The sequence below is a fragment of the Falco naumanni genome, chromosome 2 (assembly GCF_017639655.2).
Source record: "Falco naumanni isolate bFalNau1 chromosome 2, bFalNau1.pat, whole genome shotgun sequence".
Classification (NCBI taxonomy): Eukaryota; Metazoa; Chordata; class Aves; order Falconiformes; family Falconidae; genus Falco; species Falco naumanni.
This window is the reverse complement of record NC_054055.1, coordinates 21,385,512-21,401,035: the sequence shown is the minus strand read 5'-3', so window position 1 is coordinate 21,401,035 and position 15,524 is coordinate 21,385,512. Positions and strand designations below refer to the sequence as shown.

The window sequence follows — 15,524 nt, the reverse complement described above, 5'->3', positions numbered from 1 at the left end:
CTGGCTTGCAGTGTAGTTCTTTGCACAAGTTACAGTGGGAGATTCTAGAAATTTACCTTAGTTCCTTGGGCTTTTGGGTACTTAAAAAAAATCCCAGTAGGCATCATACATAAGCACTTATGGATGCAAATGACTATATCTGAAAAATGCTTCAAATAATCAAAGAGTTCCTGTAGGTGTCTGGAAAGCTGTCTTTAAAGTTGGCTCCTTGCTGAGAGGTGGGGGTCTTGCTGAGAAGGAGTCAAAATCCAGAGCTATCCCTGAAGGACTGCTTTAGTCACCAGGTAGGATGGAGCAGATGGACTCCTCCGGGCGTGGAGTGGGCTTTAACTAAAAGGACACACAGATTTACTCAGTAAGCCTGTATCTTGGAGGTGGGACCTCCAAGGTTCCAGGATACAATATTGGTTCCTGAAAATACCAGATACCTGGCTGCAGGTTTAATGATCGCCTTTGGCTCCAGGAAAACATTCCTAAATACACTGGGCATCTGGCCTGCCCAGAGAACAAAAGTTGGGCCTGAGGATGGGATCACAGGTGAGAAGCAAGGAGCTGGCTGTGGTCTCCTTCCTGGCCACTCAGCCTGAGGGCCAGGTCCTGGTTCTTAGATGCTCCTGAGAGTCATGTCAGAAATTATGTGTGGTCATGTGAGTGCTTTAAAAACATAACTGTGTGAGAATAAAAGCAGAATGGAAACTGGGCATTTCTCAAGAGGGAAGATTAAACAGTGCAGCTTATGCTGTAAAATTCATAATGTTGAAGAAAGTATCAGTTCACCATCTGCCTCCAGTGTAACCTGCGTATTAGCACTTCTTTACAGCAGGCATTTTGCTTTTGTGAATTCTCATGTCAAATAGAAATATGTCCAAAGGTTTCATTTGGTTTTCAACCCAGGCTGGGGAAGAATAGGTCAGCTGGTTTTCATTCCTTCTAGGCATTCTGCTAAGTGATTCCTGCAATGGGTAATTCATGTTCCTAGTGTCTATCATTTATTCATGTTTATCAGGAGGGCACTTTATGAATGAGAGAAAGATTAATTTAATGTGTTTCAACTAATGAATAATACTGTATTTACTATTGATGGATGAACAAGATGCAAATAGGATTTAAACAACGATGCTTTATGCAGTCATTACAAAGAGAATCATTAAAATTTTAGCCTTCCTAAGGCACTTCATTTTAAATGCAGTTAGAATTGCTAAAATTAATAAAATTTATGGGGGCTTTATTTGGAAAATAGGCATACAGCTCTTTCCCTTGGGTAGGTTTTGTCGAAGTGCATTTCTTGAGACTCACCAACTCATGTTTTACAGAGAACACCTGATTTCTTAACACACTTTGGAAAGGATGAGTTTGTGATATGGCACATGAGGTGTACAGAAAGGTATTGATTTGTCAGATGTGTCAATTTAGGCTGCTTCTAGGTGCCTAGCAACATGATATTTAGGTGCTAAAGTTGCTGGACCAGTGCAACTAAGTGGATTTATTCCAGCTGAGCATCTGGCTTGTTAAATCGCTTTGTCCTTTTTTTTTTTTTTTTCCTTTTTCTTTTTTAATGCAAGATCAATGAATGATTTACCCCTTAGTTAAATATGAAGGTGGCACATACTATTCTTGTATGGATTTTTTTTTTTTTTTTTACATGCTCAGATTTGCTTTTCAGCACTGTGGTAGCCAAGTCAGCAATCTCGATTTATAACCTTTCCAGAGACTTGCAAAAGATGCTGGAGAAAAGATTGCTGCAGAGCCTCAGGGACTGAGGGAAGATTGCCTGCTTCTGTCAGTGATTTGCAACCAAATTCCAGTCCATTCCTGTCTCTGCTTATGGAGGCAGAGGCTAGTTTGATGCACAAAGCATGAACAAAACAAGTCCTTGTGTGAGATGTTCCAGCAGCTGCTGATAAGGTTGGAAGAGCCTTGTATGGCTGAAACATCTGCAATACTTCAGAGTGGTCTGGGATTCCCCCCACCCTCTCACCCCCAAGAATTTAATTTGATTTTGTTTGGGTTGCTGGCATAGCAGTGCAGTGATGTAACATCTTAGCTTGGTTTAAAAAGAAGAAAAAGATGTACTAACATGTGGATGTTTAATTATGTTTTTACCTGTAATCTTCCTAGTTGTGGAAATGCTTGAAGCCCAATTCCCCACTGAAAGCTCGGATTTCAAAGCAGTGGTGTGAAATTGGTTTCCAAGGTGATGATCCTAAAACAGACTTTAGAGGGATGGGTCTCCTGGGATTATATAACTTGGTGTAAGTATGTTCCTCTGTGGATGGGTTTATGTGTGTCTGAAGTCGTGAAAAGCAGCATTACTTGCAGATTTTTAGCAAGTCTGTGGGAATAACTTAAAAAATGTTAGGGTCTTCATAGAAAAAAATTGTTTGCTAGCCCAGTTTTTGGAGGCTTTCTCTTCTTGAAGGGGTCTCTTTTCTTTCAGTATTCCTAATTCAACTCGAAAATACTGCACCTTTTTTTTTTTTTTTTTTTTTTAGTTTCTCTGTGACACGGTTAAATTGGCACTCTTACCACAAGAAAGAAACTGTAAAGTATATTTTCACCAATATCTAGATCTCATTAAACAAAATGTCCTGGAATTGGGTAGGTGGGAGGATTATGTTGCTGCTCAGTTTTCTTGTTTGGGAATTTCATGCTGAATTCTTAAGCAAATGTTGTGGTTTGACCCCAGCTGGCAAACAAGTACCACACAGCTGCTCATTCGTACACACACGCACACACACACCCCCAGTGAGGGAGGAGAATCAGAAAAAGGTGAAACCTGTGGGTAGAGGTAAGAACAGTTTAATAATTAAAATAAAATATTATAATAGTAATTGCCATGAGAGAGGAAAAGAGGAATAGTACCCAAGAAAACCAAGGGATGCACAGTACAAGTGCTCACCACCCACTGACTAATACCCAGCCAGTCCCCAAGCAGCAATCAGCCCCTCCCGGCCAACTCCACCCAGTTTATATACTGAGCATGACGTTCTATGGTATGGAATATCCCTTTGGCTAGTTCAGGTCAGCTGCCCTGACTGTGCTCCCTCCCGGCTTCTTGTGCACCTGCTCCGCGGCAGAGCACGGGGAACTGAAAAGTCCTGGATTCAGTGAGTGCTGCCTAGCAGCAACCAAAGCATCAGTGTCTTACCAACGCTATTCTCATACTAAGTCCAAAACACAGCACTGTACCAGTTACTGGGAATGAAATTAACTCTGTCCCAGCTGAAACCGGGACAGAAAGACACTTGAAAATCAGCCACTGATGGCAGGTTTCTGTAGTTGGACTACTACTTCAGTTTCTGTTGACATTCAAAATGAAGCACTGAGTTTATGTCACTTTTCAGCCTGATGCACACCAGGTGTTGGTATCTGTGGTTGGTAATTTGGGAATCTGTCAATGTTTGTTACTTCCTCCAGCCCTTGTATCTACTGCTGGTAATTACATAACTTAGAACCATTTGGTAAAATAACATCTCCCATTGAGGGGGAAAAAGAATACTTTTCTGCTTTTACAGACTTAAGGACATAAATCATCCACTGTCCGTATGTTGTTCTCTAGTAAAGCTCAGCTGAAGGTCTGAACTCTTGACTCTGGCTTTGAACTTCTATTGGAGATGAATCCCTATCATGTATTTCATTCTCAGTCTCCTGTGATGACTCTTATCTTGCTTAATAAATCTGCCAGGTCAAGAAGCCTCAACTGCTTTCACTTGAGCTCATGAGCAAGATGAGAAAGAGCTTTCTCTTTCTCATAAGCAGCAAACATGTTCTGGTAATAAGCAACTGATTTTCTGTAGGGTGGGTAGAAAGGGAACTTCAGTAATGCACATTCACTAAGCACTTACAGGATTGCACTTGCAATTTGAGGCTGCTTCTAACTTTCATCTTGGGGTCAGAGTGGTAGCTCAATGAATTTAACTGGTTTAATGCTACTCATACTGCATAATGCAGGTTGTGACTATTTAAAAGGGTGTGCGTAGACAGCTTGGTATGACTTAAAATGATTTTTTTAAAATTGTTTCTTTAACAATTTATTCTAACCATATATATCTACAGGTATTTTGCAGAATGGGACACTGAGGTAGCTCAGGAAGTTCTCTGTGATTCTCTTCAGCCTAAATACAGGTAATGCTGGCAACAAGAAAAAATAACTTGAGTGCAGTGTGCTGGATGGTGTTTGGGGAAGGGGGCTGGGGTTTTTATCTTCTAGTTGGGTTATGTTTGGGTATTGCCACGTGATCTCTGTTTTCAAGTACTGATCCAGAAAACTGATCAAGTTCAAGAAGCAAACTTGTATATCAAATCTTAGAAATAAAGTGTTAAATGTTTTCACTTAGTCTTCTAATTTCAAGTGATTTTGTGTTTTTATTTACCTTTCTTTTAATTCTTTTGTCTTTTCATAATGAAGGGAAGTCACTAAGAAGGAACTAAGGTATTTTTTTTTCTTTTTTCTTAGTTTTATGATACCATACATGTAAATAAAGTTCAAACCATACCGCAATTTGGCGTGTTAAACTGAAAAGTCTCTGTTGCAACACAGAGATCCACATTCCTTTCTCTAAAGTTAACTCAAACGTAGCTGATGGTGCAGCACTGGCTGCCTGTGAGGACGCTTGTATACAAGCTTGCTTGACGTAGCTAAAGCACTGTGTTTTAGACCTATTTAGTACCAGGCTTAACGAACAAAATTTGTGTGACTTTTACATGTAGGAAAAAACTCTAAGCAGTGCCACTATGATCACAACAGCTGTGACTAATTTGATAATCAAAAGTAGTTGAGGCCAAGGACTTAGCACAGCTGAAGAGCCCCTTTATTTCTAGTCACATACTCTGTATGCCTTGACTAATGATGGGTCTAATCTGGCTAGTCCATTGTCCTAACTGTTGAGAGATCAGGTACCTTCAAGAAGCAGGAATTTTGTGTTGTGAATGATCTGTGGGTAGAAGATTTATTCCATAATTGTTGTGGGAGTGGGGAGGAAATAACTCTTAGCCAGTTACATAGTGATCAGTTGCCTTAAAAGACACATTTTTTCTGCCAGTAATGTTGGATATCTATATAGCAGGTGCATATCTGAATCCTGTGAAGCTTTTGATCTCCTCAGTATTTTGTGGTTCAGTTTACAATGGTAATTCTGTGGCAAAAAGCACTTGGAACATGTTAGTGTTCTTCATTAACATGTTTGATTACCAGACTGTCTTGGAGTGTGAGCACATGCAATTTCTATCTCTTGAAAGAGCGTTCAGTAGAAGGTAGATGTTGCTTGTGGTGTCCATGGTGTTCCTCCTGGTATGGTTGCTTAGCAGCCATGCTGGTTTCTGATGTGCTCATGATCAATGTAATTTCTGTTTTGTTGAACTTCTACACATCCTACATGTGTACATGTGCCACCTTTATTATTCAACGTTTGCTTGGGGTTTTGTAACTGATATTATGCCACAGCCTTCAAAGATGGTTAAGATTTTAGAGAATGAGTGAAGACTGATGTATTCCTGTATGCTAAGCTTTGTCCTCACGTATGCCACCTGATAACACTCAGCTCAGGATGGGTATGAACCTATTGGCACTTTAAATACTTAATGGCAACTGTTTTTAAATACAATACTTACATGAAGCTCAGGGGATTGTTTTTAGTGTAATATATACCTATTGTAGTTTCAGTATAGTCCAAGAAGAGCGCTTTCACGCGTAACTATAATTTGGGATCTAGAGCTTGCAAACTCTGATCTGCCTTACCAAGGCAAAACTCCCACAGGAATGTTTAAGTTGTAGCCCACTGGTTAGGGTCAGTTCTGTGCCTGCTTTTAGATGATGGTAAATGCAGGGAGTGGTTTCTGCTAAACTTGCTCCATTTGAGCATGTTAAAATCTGTTTAGTGGGATGTCGGCTGACTGGTTGCAGCAACTCTTTTAAATAAAAATGTTGAACAGCAGAAATTTAGTCTGAAATCAATCTGTTCCCAACTAATTTTATTTTAAGGGAGGGACCTTCTGTGTCCTTGAAACATTCTGCATTATTGTGCCAAACAGGAAACACTGTTCCTTACTTTTTGGCTGTTGAATGGTTTCTAATTTGGCTGGACATAAAAATTTTCTATCAAGGGAGCACTGTTAATTTTTGATGCCTCAGGTGAATCATGCCTCCAGTGATGAGTGTCATGTATATCTTTGAAAAGACAAACTGAACCTATCTTTGGTTAGTGAAAAGAAATGTAGTATTTTCAATTTTTTTAATAGCTCAGACTTAATTTAAGTGGATCATCTTTGCGATCAATATAGAAAATAACTGGCTTCTACTGAGAGCATTGTTGTAGGCACATACTTTGTGATGATGGGACAAGTTTATCAGCAATATTGTAAAGCCAGTTAACAATTTCAAGTCTTTTTATACTAAAATGCATTCAGTCAGAAGCAGAGTTAAATCTGATTAGCAGTCTCAATTCAGTTAAAATACCATGTTCAGTCAATATCATAATATCAAAGAAATGGAAAGAAAATATTTGTCACTTAGTAATGCATGGCAATATCTGGATTTAATTTGGGTTTTTTTCCCTACTCAGCCAATACAGCAAAGCTGAATGGGAGAAGAAAAAGTTTGATAAGGCAATTGGGTAAGTTGAAAAATCTTCTTGAAGTTGCCAAAACCACAGCAGTTAACAATGATGCTGTATATTTGAGGGGGGGGAAAGATATTTCCTGGTTACTTTTTAAAGGAGATTTCAGTGTATGTACTAACATGTGTTGTCTTAACCACACCTTGATTTTGATCAAAGATTACTGGAAAAAACAGTTTGAAGTATGTATTAGAGAAAAGTAACCCAAAAAAGTCGTAGCAAGGAGAAGCTTTCTCTCTATGCTATGAATAGTGCAGTGATGAATAACTGTTTAATCTTCTTAACTCATAATGTGATAGAGTCTTACTTTTTACTGTCACAGCCAGGTTCTGATCTGCTTTCAGGAAGGTATAATAGGGAAGAAATAGTAGTGAGGGGTTTTTTATTCTTTAGTAGGTTTGGTACAGTTGCAGTATTCATGAGTATAGAACTGCATGTTCCTTCTCAGTGTATCAGAAAATCTGTAATACAACATTTTAATGCCCAGCTTTCACTTTTCTGTGAAACTTGCCAGTGGGCCTCATGATGCAGTTAACTTCTGGACCTTTTATTATTTTTTCCTCCTATAATATATGAAAGATTAAAGAAAATGAAAGTATTTGGGTTTGCGTGATAGATATAGTTGAAAAAATATCCAGGACAATCTATAGAACTAGACAGCTGTGTCTAGAGGAGGGGGAAAAAAATTGCTGAATAACTAAACAAGTTTGCTTCTATCTCTAAATGTCAGTGTGGGATATTATATGTTTTCTTGGGAAATAGTCACTGCCAGAAATGTCAAGTTCTTTATGCAACAGGCTCACAAAATAAGAAATAACTTCAGATTTCTGAGTTCTGATTTGCCTTAATATACGTTTCTTGTTGATATCTCTTAGCAGGAGTTTGCTTCATGAGTCTCGTTTTCTTATTTCTGTTTCCAGTGTGCTCTGATTTAGGTTTTTGCCTGTTTTCTGGCCTGAGTGTCTAGTTCTCTGTTAGGAAGAAATTGGAGGTGACTCAGCTGGATCTTTTTCACAGGCTTTTTAGCTGTATGAATGCCTGTATAGGACTCGTTGAAACCTGATGCTCCTAACTGTAGGTAATGAATTCCAGTGGGGCAGATGGATTAAAATAGCAAATGATAGGTCGCCCTGCAGACACAGCCACCGTGTGGAGTGCTTGCCCTGTGTCAGAGGCAAGTGTAGGAGTACAGGGATGCCTGGGCTTGTTCTTATTCCACAGGAATTAATCTGTGCTGCTCCAATGAAAATCCAATCCTGGCATAGTGATAAAACTCCTGTTTTCACTGCAACCATATGTTTCACAAGGGAAACACTGCCATTAGAGCATACAAAGCTGGCAGGATGTTTTTCTTGTTTTTCACACCCTCCACCTTGGAAACCTACAAAGGAGAGAATTAATACACCTTAGTAGCAGGCAAAAACTGCAATGTCAGTGTCAACAGTGTATTTTGTAGTTCACTTCTTTCTTATATGTTGCTGCTTCTTTTTCTTACAGCTATTCCTTTGCTATTGTGGGCATTAACATAACAGACCTGGCATACAACCTGCTTGTGAGTGGAGCTCTGAAGACCCATTTCTACAATGTTGCTCCAGAAGCACCAACACTAACTCACTTTCAGCAGACATTCTGTAAGTGGCAGGGGGGCAGGGGGTAGGAAATAGGTAATTTGTATTCCTGCTAACACTTTTTTTACTACCCATGCTTTTTACAAAATAATAATAATCTGCTGACACAGCACAGACTGTCATGCTAGTCTTGTTCTCACGTATTTATGATAATTGGATTCAGTTCTTAGTTGTGATGGATGCCACTACTAAATGAAGGGGTGAAACAAAACAACCAAACACCACTGCCACCACCCAAAAAAAACCCACAAACAAAAAAGCAAACAAAAAAACCCCCACCAAGTGCCTGAACAAATGACCTTCCTGTCTTCATAGAGTGGTTTTAAATAATAAACTAAATGTACTCTTAAGGTATTTGTAACTACATTCAAGTGTTAGCCTCCACCCTTCAGTAGAGTTGCCCCCTCCTCAAAATAATGCTTTCTTAGTCCTTTCCCCTGTATTAAGTACCCCTTCTACAGCACAGGCTAGCTGTGTATCCTTGCACACTGAGAGCAAAACTTCTAATATTTTTCAATGTATAGGCAAGAAACTGATAATAAGATGTCAAGACATGCTTTCTTCCACACGACAACTGCAGAGGTTTTGTTCTTTTGGGGGTTTTGTTTGGTGTGGTTGTTCTTTTTTTAAATTTGGCTACTTGAATAACAGATTTTTGTTTGCAGCTATAATATTTTCTTATTGCTTAACTGGATAAATAGCAAATATTAGTGTCTTGTGCATCTCTTCCATTAAAACAGTACTGAATTTTCAGAATAAGGATGCTATTAATAAGACTCATTCACCCAAAATCTTATGTGGGCAGATACCATACTGTAGCAGAGCTCACACTTTTGCAGTTGTTTCTGGGTTGCTTCCCTAGGTAGGCTGGTGGTATGAACTCTGGGCAGTTCAGCTGCTAATCTTTTGTCATTGGTGGTGCTTGGCTTGAAAAATAAGAAAAGACAGGTAAGTACCTACCTAAAACTGCACTTACACGTCTTCAGGTCATCTTTTGACAGGAAAGGTTATTGTCTTTTCACCATGTACCTGACATGCCTATGGCCTTATGAATTGATGTATATAGTATGATTGGTTTGGCTCCCATATCTCCTAGTTCCTAGCCTTTGTTCTGCAGGAAACTTCACCTTACCTGGAAATACAGTACAGTAGAGAGAAAAACAGTCTAGGAGGTTCCTGGAGTGTGTGGAACTGTAACCTCCGGGCACAGCTGGTGAGCCAGCCAACTAGGGAAGGCACCTCGCTGGATCTGTTGTTTGTGAACAGAGGAGCACTGGCGGGGAATGTGATGACCGGAGCCTGTCTTGGGCATAGCGATCACAAAATGACAGGATTTTTCATTCTCGGAGAAGTAAGGAGGGGGATCAGCAGAGCTGCCACCTTGGACTTCCAGAGGGCAGACGTTGGTCTGATTAGGAGCCTGGTTGGCAGAGTCCCTTGGGAGGCACCCCTGAAGGGCAAAGGGGTCCAGGAAGGCCAGTCCTTCTTCAGGAAAGAAATCTTAAAGGCGCCGGAGCTGGCTGTCCCCATATGCTGGAAGACAAGCCCGTGGGGTAGAAGACCAGCCGGGCTGAACAGAGAGCTTTGGCTGGAACTCAGGAGGGAAAAAGGAGAGTTGATGACCCTGGGAAGGAGGGGCAGGCAACTCAGGAGGACTGCAAGGAAGCTGTGAGGTTATGCAGGGAGAAAATGGGAAGGGCCAAGGCCAGTGAGAACTTAATCTGGCTACTGCCGTAATGGACAACAGAAAATGTTTCTGTAAATACTTGAGAAGGGCTAAGGAGAATCTCTGTCTTCTATTGCATGTGGGGGAAACCACAGTGACAAAGGGCGAGGAAGAGGCTGAGGTACTCGATGCCGCTTTTGTCTCAGTCTTTAATAGCAAGACCAGTTGTGTGCAGGGTACCCAGCCCCCTGAGCTGAAGGACAGGGGCGGGGAGCAGAATGAAGCCCCCAGAATCCAAGGGGAAAGGGTCAGGCACCCGGTACAACACTTTGGTACACACAAGTCTATGGGGCCAGATGGGATCCACCCAAGGGCACCGGCAGAGCTGGCAGAAGTGCTGACCCGCCACTTCCCATCAGTTATCATTAGTCCTGGCCAACCAGGTGACTGGAAGTCAGCACATGTGACATCCACCTGCAAGAAAGGCCGGAAGGAGGATCTGGGGAGCTGGAGGCTGCCAGCCTGACCTCGGTGCAGAGGAAGGGTGTGGAGCAGGTCATCTCAAGTGCCTTTACGCAGCACGTACAGGACCACCGGGGGATCGGGCCCAGCCAGCAGGGGGTTATGAAAGGCAGGTCCTGCTTGACTAACCTGATCTCCTATGGCAAGGTAACGGGCTTTGCGGATGAGGGAAGGGCCGTGGATGTTGTCTGCCTGGACCTTAGTAAAGCCTTTGACGCAGTTTCCCCAAGCAGTCTCCTGGAGAACCTGGCTGCCTGTGGCTTGGGTGGGAGCAGTCTGTTCTGGGTAACCAGCTGGTTGGACGGCCAGGCCCGGAGAGCGGTGGTGAACGGGGTTCAATGCAGCTGGCGGCTGGTCACACGTGGTGTTCCCCAGGGCTCAGTACCGGGGCCAGTTCTGTTTAATATCCTTATCCATGACCTGGACAACGGGATTGAGTGCACCCTCCCTGAGTTTGCAGAGGACCCCAAGCTGGGCGGGAGTGTTGATCTCCTTGAGGGTAGAAAGGCTCTGCAGAAGAATATGGACAGGCTGGATGGATGATGGGCCGAGGCCAGCGGTGTGAGGTTCAACCAGGCTCAGTGCCGGGCCCTGCCCGTGGGTCACACCAGCCCCAGGCAGCGCTACAGGCTGGGGCAGGGGGCTGGGAACTGCCCGGTGGGAAAGGGCCTGGGGGTGCTGGCTGACAGCCGGCTGGGCATGAGCCCCCCGTGTGCCCAGGTGGCCAAGGGGCCAGCAGCGTCCTGGCTGGTGTCAGAAACAGTGTGGCCAGCAGGGCCAGGGCAGTGACCGCCCCTGTACTGGGCACTGGTGAGGCCGCACCTCGAATACTGGGGTCAGCTTTGGGCTCCTTGCCACAAGAAGGACACGGAGGTGCTGGAGCTAAAGAAGGGCAACGGAGCTGGTGAAGGGTCTGGAGCACAGGTCTTATAAGGAAACTGGGGTTGCTCAGCCTGGAGAACAGGAGGCTGAGGGGAGACCTTATCGCTGTCTACAACTACCTGAGGGGAAGTGTTAGCAAGGTGGGGTTGGTCTCTTTTCCCAAGTAAAAAGTGATAGGACAAGAGGAGATGGCCTCCAGTTGTGCCAGGGGAGGTTTAGGTTGGATATTAGGAAAGAATCTCTTCAACGAAAGGATTTGAACAGGTGGTCCAGGGAAGTGGTTGAGTCACCATCCCTGGAGATATTTAAAAGATGTGTAGAGGTGGTGTTTAAGGACATGCTTTAGTGGTGAAATTGGCAGTGCTGGGTTAACAATTGAACTCAAAGATCTTAAGTGTCTTTTCCAGCTTAAACAATTCTGTGATTCTGTATCTTCCTCTTGGTTCTGGTTTCTTGACATATCTCGTATCCCCCACCACTAAATTTGTGGGAGTAAGAGACATGTTTTAGTACCTTGGCTGTGTCTAGTTGCTACTGCCAAAGTCTTGGCTGCAGGAGGGACTCTTCTGCTGGCTGAGCCTGAACTGTGCCCTAGGACCTGTGTGTCTGTGTACCAGTATGGCCAGTCCTTCGTAATGACTGGAGAGACAGCTGATTTTGACAGCTCTTCCCTCTACAGCCTATGCATGTATGAGTTTCATGAAATGGGATAAAACTTGCCTGGCTCTCTGGTGTATTAATGGGCCAGTGAAGGTGGTGGATGTTCCTACGCACCCTGCCTGCCATCCTAGGAAAAAATTGAGGTTATCCTGGGAAAAACTTGGTAATCAAATGGACTTTATTGTGGAGAAAATATTAACATACAAACTTTCCTGGAACAAGGATGATTCATCCAGAGATTATTTGAGTCTGACAAATCCCTGCTCTTATGCTCTTCCAGTTTCTCTCCTCTCCCTACTGCAGACATCCTAGGTTTGCTTCAAATTTCCTTCAAACCCAGACATCATTAGGCGACATTAAATGCCTACAGGCTGCCAGACTGAACTGGAAAGTCAAAATTATGTTGCCTAGCCAACTGGTAGAGGAACACAATGGTTGTACTACGTGGACCTCCTAAATACTGATCCACCACGTCACCTCATCTACACCCTTCTGCCCTCTCAGGCCATGAGGACATACATGAAGCTGAGAACTGCAGCTGGCTCACTGCTCTTAGGCTCTGTTGCCTTCTCTTATTGTACGAGCAGTGAGTGAAACTGTATTGCTCAATGGCATGCTCAACACAGTCATTCCTGAAGTACCGAAGATACATCTTGGAAATCTAGATTTTTGGTGGTGAAGATCTAAAATGTTTCGTATTTTATATAGTGATACATTATTTTGTAAAGGGGTTTTATTGTGCTTTTCTTTGAAAGTAAAATCTCTTGAATTGAAACAGCCTGTGGCTGTTGGAATGTATGGAAGAGATTTGAAGAGGTACTTAAAGTACCTCTTAAGTGACATCTATCAAATTGATGATGGAGGAAAAATAAGACTATGCAAATATACCTTGAAATTTAAGTTAGATATGTGTGTTGTAATTGTTATACAATAGAAATAAATGTGTAAAAGCAATCAAGCCTTTTCTACAATAAATGCCCTCACTTTTGGGGGTACTTGCACATTTTGCTCTGTTGGGATGAAAAATTATACTGCTTCAGTGCTTCATCTGCTGTGGAAGTTGGGATTAAGCAATTGGGTTCAGTTCACTGAAGTCTTAGTTCTGAATGTAATGTTTTCCCCGTCAAAGTCTTTGAGTCCAAGGACAGCACAGAACTGAGAGGGTAGAGGACTGAATCAGAGCCTGTATATTAAAATCACTTTGGAATCAAGTTTCTTCCTATAACAGGGATGTCTTACCAAAGCTAGTGGTTCTGTATATCACCATATCATTCATCTTTTCAGGATCATAGGCATAACTATTAAACAACGTTTCCAGCAAGGTCACTCACATGTAAGGTAAAATTGTGCATGAGGAGGAAGTGTTAATAAAGGCAGACATGGTGATAACTTTACCAACGAATACCTTCTTTTTTTTTTTTTTTTAAATGGAGAGTAAGCAATGTTCCCATGAGGAAATACCTGTGAGGCAGAACTTGAATATAACTAAAAGGCTGGTGGAGCAGTGTCAGCAGCATCTTCCCCTGCTTTTATACGCATTAGTTTAATGTTTTAGTATATGTACCTATATGCCAAGACTGGTGACTCCTTGTATTTATTGTGAGAAATTCTGCCGATGTATAACAGTCAGATTTGGAGGATGCCAAAATGGGTTGAGTCTTGTCCCTGTATAGTGTTGTAAGGTGTCAGACCTCAGTGACCAGGATTCTTTGTGGAAATCATAATTGTTAATTGCAGTTTTCTCTCTAATTTTTGTATGTGGTCATTATCTGCTGTATTTATCTCTTCTACTTCTCCTTTTTTATTATTTTGTAGGCTACCTAATGCATGAATTCCACAAATTCTGGATTGAAGAGGATCCACTGGATATCATGGAGTTCAATCGTGTCAGAGAGAAATTTCACAAGCGAATCTTGAAACAGCTCCAGAACCCAGAGATGGCTCTGTGCCCTCATTTTGCTGCATCAGAAAGTTTAATCAATATGTAGTTACTCACTGGATTTTATTTGGAAACACTGTCTCGCTCTTGTGTTAGATCACTGTTTAGACCATTGCTAGCATACTGAATGACCATGATGATTGTATGCATGTTTCTGGTGCGGTATTCATCTATTTTTGTCACACGTACTAGGTCCCCTTCTGCTTCTCTTGTTGGGGATTTGTCATTTTAAATGGGTGCTCATATTGCCTCATTATTGCAGTGTTACATTCTGAATCGATGTCCAGCTATCGGAGGTTTTTCTATTTTTTTTTTTTTTTACTTTCCTCATAATTCAGCATTGACAGTTGAATTGTATTTCTCTAGCTGTGTTTTTGTATATGTGGAAAAAGTAGCTGGATCTTGTATTGTGAAAGCTTTTTAACTTCTTGGTATGTTTTAAGATAACTACTGGCATTTCAAGTGAAATACATGTTTGGACCTCATCTAGAAGATAATGTGTGTAATTTAATCTGATGCAGGCGAACACATTAAAGTCCAATTTTCTCCATGCAGCCATTATATGCTTAATGCAGAATTAATGAGGCTTATGAGATACAAGTTTCAGTGAGAAGAGTTTATGCAGAATTACAATCAGACTCCACAGCTGCATGAATACCAAATGGTCTGGTGATGCTAATACATTCACAGTGAACTACAAACACAGTCACAACTACTGCATCCTGGCAGCGGCCAAAAATTGTATCATGAGACTGTTGTCACCACCACCACCGTGCTGGAGCATGGTCTAAATTCCTGCACATTCCTTTGAATATACAGGGTTTACTATTTTGTGTTGCATGTTGGAAGGCAACATGATTTGGTCACATTCTGCTTAGTGAATTCAGGGGGGAAAAATTCTGTATATTTTTTTGAACTACTGAAAATGTTGCTTTGGTTGTCAATTCAGCTCCTAAGAACTGGGAGGAATAATTAATTAGAAGGTTTAAAGCAGAACCATGTGAGTTTCCCAGACTACTTATAAAAAAAAATTTAAAATGGCAGACTGGCTTTTTTCTAAACCCATAAATGAGTATAAGTGTCTGACACTGAGATTGTGTAGTATATTGAACAGCATCTACCATGGCATTTCATACCCATGGTATTTTTTACCTTCTAAGCAATCAATTTTAGTATTATATGTTTGTGTAAATCACTTGCATATGGAGATTAAATTGAGTAGTGTCCAACTACTTGTGAATTATATGAATAAATTATATGTCATTCTAAATTGAAGCACTGTGGGTTTTATTTTTGAGATATGCAGGAATACAGATGAAAGCTATTTTACTCTAATGGGTCAGGTAAAAGGGGATGTAACAGTTTTGTGGTACTTCCCTAGTCTGAGGAGTGATCTGAACTTCCTTGGGTCAGGTTCTTTATATCTTTTCTAGTTGCAGTTTGGACTATCGCTTTATAAGTTAAAAAATAAAGCAATGTGAGTGGTTGAAGTTCTTGGAGAAACTCCTCCTTGGATTTAAGAAAAGGAATGAGAGGACAGAAATCTAATATGGGGATCAGGACTTCTCTGCAGTACTGAAAATTCACACTCGTTGTGGAGTTAATCAGGAAAG

At 41.6% G+C, this 15,524-nt stretch overlaps 1 protein-coding gene across 10 annotated transcripts in view; it reads left to right on the top strand.

The window, feature by feature from the left end:
- The window catches only part of ELMOD1 (ELMO domain containing 1), a 65,210-nt gene extending 50,029 nt beyond the window's left edge, over positions 1 to 15,181 (top strand). For 9 of the 10 annotated variants that reach the window (XM_040583571.1, XM_040583576.1, XM_040583574.1 and 6 more), the window contains 6 exons: positions 2,119 to 2,252; positions 4,057 to 4,125; positions 4,409 to 4,432; positions 6,561 to 6,611; positions 8,112 to 8,245; positions 13,788 to 15,181. In XM_040583571.1, coding sequence (XP_040439505.1) covers positions 2,119 to 2,252; positions 4,057 to 4,125; positions 4,409 to 4,432; positions 6,561 to 6,611; positions 8,112 to 8,245; positions 13,788 to 13,960 — 585 coding nt within the window. In that variant the 3' untranslated portion in view covers positions 13,961 to 15,181. The remainder of the gene's footprint in view (positions 1 to 2,118; positions 2,253 to 4,056; positions 4,126 to 4,408; positions 4,433 to 6,560; positions 6,612 to 8,111; positions 8,246 to 13,787) is intronic. The other variant, XM_040583579.1, reaches the window with a different exon arrangement.
- The last annotated feature ends 343 nt before the right edge of the window (positions 15,182 to 15,524 follow it).